The 7,643-nt window shown below is 54.0% G+C and overlaps 1 protein-coding gene across 2 annotated transcripts; it reads left to right on the top strand.

Moving 5' to 3' along the window:
- Positions 1-405: 405 nt before the first annotated feature.
- Positions 406-5,924, top strand: ECM1 (extracellular matrix protein 1). 2 transcript variants are annotated; one of them, XM_010387257.2, is made up of 10 exons: positions 406-661; positions 1,915-1,965; positions 2,045-2,146; positions 2,303-2,383; positions 2,483-2,563; positions 3,238-3,560; positions 3,820-4,194; positions 4,712-4,932; positions 5,087-5,174; positions 5,601-5,924. In XM_010387257.2, the coding sequence occupies exons 1-10, from the start codon at positions 592-594 to the stop codon at positions 5,829-5,831; spliced, it is 1,623 nt and encodes a 540-aa protein (XP_010385559.1). In that variant the 5' UTR covers positions 406-591; the 3' UTR covers positions 5,832-5,924. The 2 variants fall into 2 exon arrangements, with proteins under 2 accessions (XP_010385559.1, XP_010385561.1); XM_010387259.2 differs by lacking the exon at positions 3,820-4,194.
- The last annotated feature ends 1,719 nt before the right edge of the window (positions 5,925-7,643 follow it).

Genomic DNA, 7,643 nt, shown 5'->3' with positions numbered 1-7,643 from the left:
ATGTCTTCATCTCTGACTCTGGAGAGGTGCAATAAAAGGATGTTCCACTTTGTCTCCCTCTTTTTTGTCCCAGAGAGGGAAATTGAAAAGGGACAGTCCAGACCTCACATTGGTAGGGGAGATCCCTTGGATAGGTGTCCTGCTCCCCCCTGTAAACTCCTTTGTGCCCTGTTTCCCCAACCCCAGTTCATGATTTGGCAGATCCCCTCTCCACAGAAAGCAGCATGTAGATGGAGAAACTGAGGCACAAACTAGGGGCTCAAACACCTCTTGCTCCTTGATTCTCTGAATCAGTTTCTCTTGAGGGTCATAAGAATGTTCTCCTCTGGTCAGTCCCATTCTTCTCAATTCTCTGATGAGGCTTCAGGGTGACTTTTGGAGGAGTGGCTTCCAGAGGAGGAGCAGCTGGGACTGAGTCATGGCAGGAAGCTGAGGAGGGCGGGAGATCACACCAGACAATTATAAAAGAAGACCCGGTCCTGAAGCTCACAACAGTAACAGCCACCAGACAAGCTCCAGCAGCTGGCCCTTCACATCCAGACTTGCCTGAGAGGACCCACCCCTGGGTGTCTGGTGGTCAGTTGCCCCAGGATGGGGACCACAGTCAGAGCAGCCTTGGTCTTGGCCTATTTGGCCATTGCTTCTGCTGCCTCTGAGGGAGGTGAGTTGGAGGGTCAGCACTTGGGAGGGGGTCTGGGCTTACATGGCAGGGGTTTGGGTCCAGGCATCCCAGATGGCTCATCACTAGCAGAGTGATTCTCTATTTGACTTGCCTTTTCTAAGCAGGCCCAAAGTGGGCCCGGGCCACTGGAGCCTTTAACCAAGGAGGCAGAGAGCAGGGGCACAGAAGGAGAGGGGCTCCTAGAAACTGCTGCCAAGAAACACAGAATCCCAGTCAAAGGGACAACTGAGTGGGGGTGCGTTCACAGAGTGCTGAGGAGGATGTAGGGAGGGGGCTGGTGGGACAGGCAAGGGAGGGAAAAGGGGCCCCCAGGCTGCTCAAAACCGGATTGCTGACCCAGCAAGCCTTGACGGACTCCTTGTCTGATTAGAGCAGTTGAGGGTTGTCCATCCACAGAGCCACCCTCCATCCAGCACAAACACATTCTTTATCTGCTTTAATGCCTGAACAAAACAGGAACCCCTCAATGCTATGGGTGGAAACTAAGAAAAAAAGGAAAAGAAAAGGAAAAAAAAAAAAGCCAGGGCACTCCTGGGGGAAGTTGCTGAAGTTGCTGAGGATGTCAGCAGATCTGTCTGCTTCTCTGTGAAGCCTCATACCATCATTCTTCCCAGCTCCTGGTCTTTTGTGTCTGCAGATCACCTACAAGTGACTCCCTTCCTGTGCCTGTCCCAGTCCCCCAGGCCCTAAATTGAGACCTAAACTAAGGAGGAGCTGAGACTGGCTGAAGGGGAAGTACTCAACCTTCAGGAAGCCTCCTTAGCCAAAGGCCTAAAGATGTTTCAAGGGCCTGGAGTAGGAGGGTGGGTGGAGGAGGTGGATAGGGTAGGCTCCAACCAGCTCAAGGTCTAGACTTTTTCCTCTGAAAGCTAGAGACTCATCCCAGCAGAGACTGGGGAGGACAACCCACAGCCCTGAGGGAAAGACGCTGGCAGAGGAAATGAGGGCCTCCCTCCCCAATCCCATATGCCATACTCCCTTTAGGCCCAGCCTCTGAGCCAGTAGAGGTGGAGCTATCAGAACGCCACAGGCTTTCTCAGAACCCAGCTGGTTATGTCTAGGTGTGTTGGGGCTGGGAGAGGATTAAGGGACACGGGGCAGGTGAATACAGAGGGGCATCTCGTGTCTTGCTTGTCTCTCCTACACTCTTGATCTCCACAGCCTCCCCATCCCTTGCTGAAGTCCAGGGAAGGCCCTCCCAGCGGCCCCTGACTTGCCCTTCTTCCTTCCAGGCTTCAAGGCTACAGGGCAGAGGCAGCTAAGGCCAGAGCACTTTCAAGAAGGTAAGAGTTTGGGGGAGCAGCATGGGATTGGGACTCCAGGAGTCATCGTGGGCTCTGATGTCTCCCCTCTTCCCTCTAGTTGGCTACGCAGCTCCCCCCTCCCCACCCCTATCCCGAAGCCTCCTCATGGATCACCCTGACACCTCTCAGCATGGCCCTCCCTTTGAGGGACAGAGTCAAGGTAAGGTCACCCCGTGCCCTCCTCAGTGATCCTCCAGGTTTCTAATCTGCCCTACGTCCCACTTTTCAGATGGAAAGGAGGGAAGAGCCCCTCGCCTCCTCTCCCAGCCCTGGCTAGGAGAAAGGATGGGCTGCTCACACATTCCCCCTTCTATAGTGCAGCCCCCTCCCTCTCAGGAGGCCACCCCTATCCAACAGGAAGAGCTGCTACCTGCCCAACTCCCTGCTGAAAAGGAAGGTGAGCACTTGCCCACCCTCTCTCACCTCTATCCCACTATGGATCCTGTTGGCACCAGGCTGATCCCTGCTCCTTGGTGCCCTCACCCCTATCTTGTAGTGGGTCCCCCTCTATCTCAGGAAGCTGTCCCCCTCCAGAAAGAGCTGCCCTCTCTCCAGCAGCCCAATGAACAGAAAGAAGGTAAGCAGTTCCCTCTCTTCTTTACCCACCTTTACCCCATGGCCTTCCCCAAGAGCATGGGCTTGGGGGCAGACAAGATGGTGGGCTCTGCCACTCACCAGTTGTATAACCTTGGGTAAGTTACATACTTCTCCAAGCCTTTGTTTCTTCATCTGTAAAACTGAGGGCATACCTGTTTTAGAAAGTTATGTGATTAAATATGCAAAAAAAGCATCTATTTTCACTTGCTTCTCTGCTGAGTTCTTCTTTGTGTACGTAAACTAGCCAGGCTTTCTCTGCTAGAAATAGCCATCCCAACATGGCTTTTGCTTACTCCTTCCACCCCAGTAGACCCACCTCTTCCATATCAGGAGGAGATAATCATACGATCCATGCCGAGAGAGGGTGAGTGACAGCTTTGGTCTGTCCATCCCCCTAACTTAGTGCTCAGGACCCTGGGGAGAGGAGTAGGAAGCCCGAGCCCTGAGAAGCAGGAGGAGGTGGGGGCAGGCTGTGTGCTTCTCTTTGCCTTTCAGTTATTTTAAAAGGAAGAGCCACAAATTGTTCTTTCTCATTTCCCTTATATCCTCCCAACACTCTCTCCTCCATCCTGGATTCTTTCAATCCTCCCAGCTCATCCAGCCTTTGTGGGTTCCTCCACATGTCCCCGCTTCCCACTGTTTTCCCCATTCCAGGAACGCCAGCTTCGTTTGGGGACCAGAGCCATTCAGAACCTGAGTCCTGGAATGCAGCCCAGCACTGCCAACAGGGCCGGTCCCAGGGGGGCTGGGCCCACCGGCTGGATGGCTTCCCCCCTGGGCGGCCTTCTCCAGAAAATCTGAACCAAATCTGCCTTCCTGACCGTCAGCATGTGGTATATGGTCCCTGGAACCTACCACAGTCCAGCTACTCCCACCTCACTCGCCAGGGTGAGACCCTCAATTTCCTGGAGATTGGATATTCCCGCTGCTGCCACTGCCGCAGCCACACAAACCGCCTAGAGTGTGCCAAACTTGTGGTAAGGTTGGGTTCTTGATGCCGGGGGGTGTCCTTGAACTCCCAGACAGTATGTGTGTTTTAAGGGTTAGAGCACTAGGCCTGGGTCTGGAGGAACCTCAGGTCCCATTCACTGGCCCTACCATGGGCCTCCCCAGTGTGCCAGGGGAGCAGAGGACAACCACTGTTTCTTTTTTATCTGCCTGCCCAGGGTCCTTTCCTGGAGCCTGAGAGCAAGGCAGGAATGTGGAAAGTGGGCTGATCCTCCCCTCTTGCTCTAGTGGGAGGAAGCAATGAGCCGATTCTGTGAGGCCGAGTTCTCGGTCAAGACCCGACCCCACTGGTGCTGCACGCAGCAGGGGGAGGCTCGGTTCTCCTGCTTCCAGGAGGAAGCTCCCCAGCCACACTACCAGCTCCGGGCCTGCCCCAGCCATCAGCCTGCTATTTCCTCGGGTCTTGAGCTGCCTTTCCCCCCTGGGGCGCCCACATTGGACAATATCAAGAACATCTGCCACCTGAGGCGCTTCCGCTCTGTGCCACGCAATCTGCCAGCTACTGACCCCCTCCAAAGGGAGCTGCTGGCACTGATCCGGCTGGAGAGGGAGTTCCAGCGCTGCTGCCGCCAGGGGAACAATCACACCTGTATATGGAAAGCCGTAAGTGGGCGTCCCAGCCTCCCCGAGAGCCTGTTTGCCTGCCTGCCCATCTTCGACCTCTGATCCTGCCGGTCCGTCCATCCATGTAACCCTGCTGTGAGTGCGTCCACCCGTTCATCTGTTTGTGGCTGTCTGTCCATCCATTGTGTTCATCACCTGAATCTGTTCATCTCGAGCTTCGTACTACACTTCTGGCCTCCTCCACTCATGACCCACACATGCACCTGTCTACCATCCATCCATCTGTCCAGCTCTGGCCTCACCTGACCTTCTCCAACCACTGTTCCAGCTCATCTCCCGGTGCCAGCGTGGAACCTCATCCAGGCTTCCACCCGTCCACCTTCCCAAGCCCACACATCAACAGTTGCCTCCTAACCCTCTACTTCTTTGCCATCCCCTTTGGGCCCCTGGGGCTGGGAGCCCCTCATCTAGTTGCCAGGAGCAATAAGAGAAGTCAATGGTCAGGAGAGAAGGGGCCAAGTGTCCAGCTTCTGACCTCCCTGTCTCTGGCCCACAGTGGGAGGATACCCTTGACAAATACTGTGACCGGGAGTATACCGTGAAGACCCACCACCACTCATGCTGCCGCCACCCTCCCAGCCCTTCTCGGGATGAGTGCTTTGCCCGTCAGGCTCCGTACCCCAACTATGACCGGGACATCTTGGCCATCGACATCAGCCGAGTCACCCCCAACCTCATGGGCCACCTCTGTGGAAACCAAAGAGTTCTCACCAAGCAGTAAGTCTTGCCTAGTCCTTCCCCACTCTCTTCCTTTCCCGAAAACTTCCCTTGGGGACACCTTTGGGAAAAGCAAAATCATGATATCCCAACCCCATCTGATGCCAGAAGATGCCCAAAGACCCTAACCCCTGCCCCTTTCACACCAACATAGTAAACATATTCCTGGGCTGATTCACAACATGACCGCCCGCTGCTGTGACCTGCCATTTCCAGAACAGGCCTGCTGTGCAGAGGAGGAGGTGAGTGTGTGGAGTCTAGTCTCCAGAGGAATGCAGGGGAGGGAAGGGAAAGAGCTAGAACTGCAGGACAACCCTTCTCTTTAGTACCTCAAACCAGCCCTCGGTTATAATGACTAGTGAGGGAGGTGTTTTGTTCTTGGTTCCAGAAAAGTCTTCACTCTGACCTGGCCTGCTCCCCATCTCTAAGTTCCTATTTATGCCTTCTCTGGGCCTCAAACTTCTGGCATTTCCAGATGTACACATCTGTCAGTCACAAGGAATCCAGCTGTGCGAGGCAGGCTTGTACTCTCTCTGGGCCCCAGGAGGGGAACCAGGGAGAGAGCAGTAGAAGCTGATGAAAGGGGGACTTTGGGCACCCAAGTATCTACATCTGTCCTTGGACCACCTCCTCACCCCATCATCTGTTTTACTTTTCTCCTTCATCAGAAATTAACCTTCATCAATGATCTGTGTGGTCCCCGACGTAAATTCTGGCAAGACCCTGCCCTCTGCTGTTACCTGAGTCCTGGGGATGAACAGGTCAACTGCTTCAACATCAATTATCTGAGGAATGTGGCTCTAGTGGCTGGAGACACTGAGAACACCAAGGGCCAGGGGGAGCAGGGCTCAACTGGAGGAACAAATATCGGCTCCACCTCTGAGCCCAAGGAAGAATGAGTCACCCCAGAGCCCTGGAGGGTCAGATGGGGGGAACCCCACCCTACCCCACCCCTTTGAACACTCATTACAGTAAACACCTCTTGGATTTGGTGTCCTCGTTGTCTGTCTAATGCCTCGCCCGCAGTGTTTTAAGTGAATCTTGGTGTCCTAGCCCAGGAGGGCACTGGCATTTTCAGACACACCACACACACACACACACCCTCCTAAGCCTGCTTGTATTTCCTTCAGTGCCTGGCCCCTGAGGCCCACTGCCCTGTCCCCTTCACTGAGCAGATGTTCCACAGGCTGTGTGATGGGACCATAACTAAACAGCTTCACATCACTTTGCCATCTTGAATTTATTCACATATTTTGAAAGGAGCACCACCTTGTTAGCTAGCTATTAGGACTCAAAGAAGATACGGTTCTTGGCCTTGGTGAGCCCCCAAAATGCCACAGCCCAGCCTAACATTTATAAAGCTTCACTTTTGACCCTTAAAATCCATGCCTTCATTCATTCAATATCCTTTTTGTTTCTTTTCTTGAGACGCAGTCTCACCCTTTTGCCCAGGCTGAAGTGCAGTGGCACAATCTTGGCTCACTGCGACTTGCAAACTCCACCTCCTGGGTTCAAGTGATTCTCCTGCCTCAGCCTCCCGAGTAGCTGGGGTTACAGGTGTGCAACAGCACACCCAGCTAATTTTTGTATTTTTAGTAGAGACAGGTTTTTGCCATGTTGGCCAGGCTTCCAAAGTGTGGGGATTACAGGTATGAGCCATTGTGCCTGGCCAATATCCATTTATTTAACCCCTGTCTATGCACACTCTGCAAGACTTGGGGATACACATCCAGAACACACACAGTCCCTGCCCTGAGGTCGTTCACTCTCCCTGAGCCTAGCAGGTGTCACAAGTGTTGTGGTACAGGGCCCCCAGTGTGCTCTGAGCATGACAGGAACGTCCTGAGGTAGGAGTAGGGCTGGGGGCAGCACAGGTTCACAGGAGGGGCATCGAGGTCAGAGCTTCTCCAGTAGAGAAGTAGAGGGTGTGAGCGGGCAGAGTCTGCACAAGCGTCAAGGCTGAAAGGGCCTGACTCTGTTGGCTTTCCTCTCAGATACGGCTGGAATGATAAGCAGCAGCTCATCAATAATGCCTCACCCACAGGATTTTAAGTGGATCTTGGCACCCTGGCCCAGGGGGCACTGGCATTTTCAAGTGGAGGATGTGTCCGATTTGCCTTTTAAGAATGTCTAGGCTGGGTGCAGTGGCTCAGGCTGTAATCCCACCACTTTGGAAGGCCGAGGAGGGCGGATCACTTGAGGTTAGGAGTTCGAGATCAGCCTGACCAACATGGTGCCCCATCTCTGCTAAATTACCCAGGCGTGGTGGTGCCCGCCTGTAATCCAAACTACTCCAGAGGCTGAAGCACGAGAATCATTTGAACCTGGGAGGTGGAGGTTGCAGTGAGCCAATATCGCACCACTGCACTCAGCCTGGCCGACAGAGCCACACTCTGTCTCAAAAAAAAAAAAAAAAAAAGAATGTCTAGTCGGAGAGCTGGGGAGGTGGCGTGGGCCTGTAATCCTAGCCACCTTCGGCTACTAGGGAAGCTGAGGAGGGAGCACCGCTTGAGGTTAGGAGTTCCAGTGAGCTATGGTCTCGATACTGCACTTCAACCTGCGAGACCCAGTCTCAAAAAGTAAAAAAAAAAAGTTTAGTCGACAGCCAGCCAGGCGAGACGGTGGGAGGCCAGTTCAGAGAGTGTCGTCCCAGTGCCAGAGGGAAGGAACTGTAGTCCCCATCCTGAGCTGGACCCGGGGGCGGCGGTGAC

The sequence above is a fragment of the Rhinopithecus roxellana genome, chromosome 8 (genome assembly GCF_007565055.1).
Source record: "Rhinopithecus roxellana isolate Shanxi Qingling chromosome 8, ASM756505v1, whole genome shotgun sequence".
NCBI lineage: Eukaryota > Metazoa > Chordata > Mammalia > Primates > Cercopithecidae > Rhinopithecus > Rhinopithecus roxellana.
The sequence above is the reverse complement of the archived record's forward strand: the minus strand, read 5'-3'. Positions and strand labels throughout refer to the sequence as shown.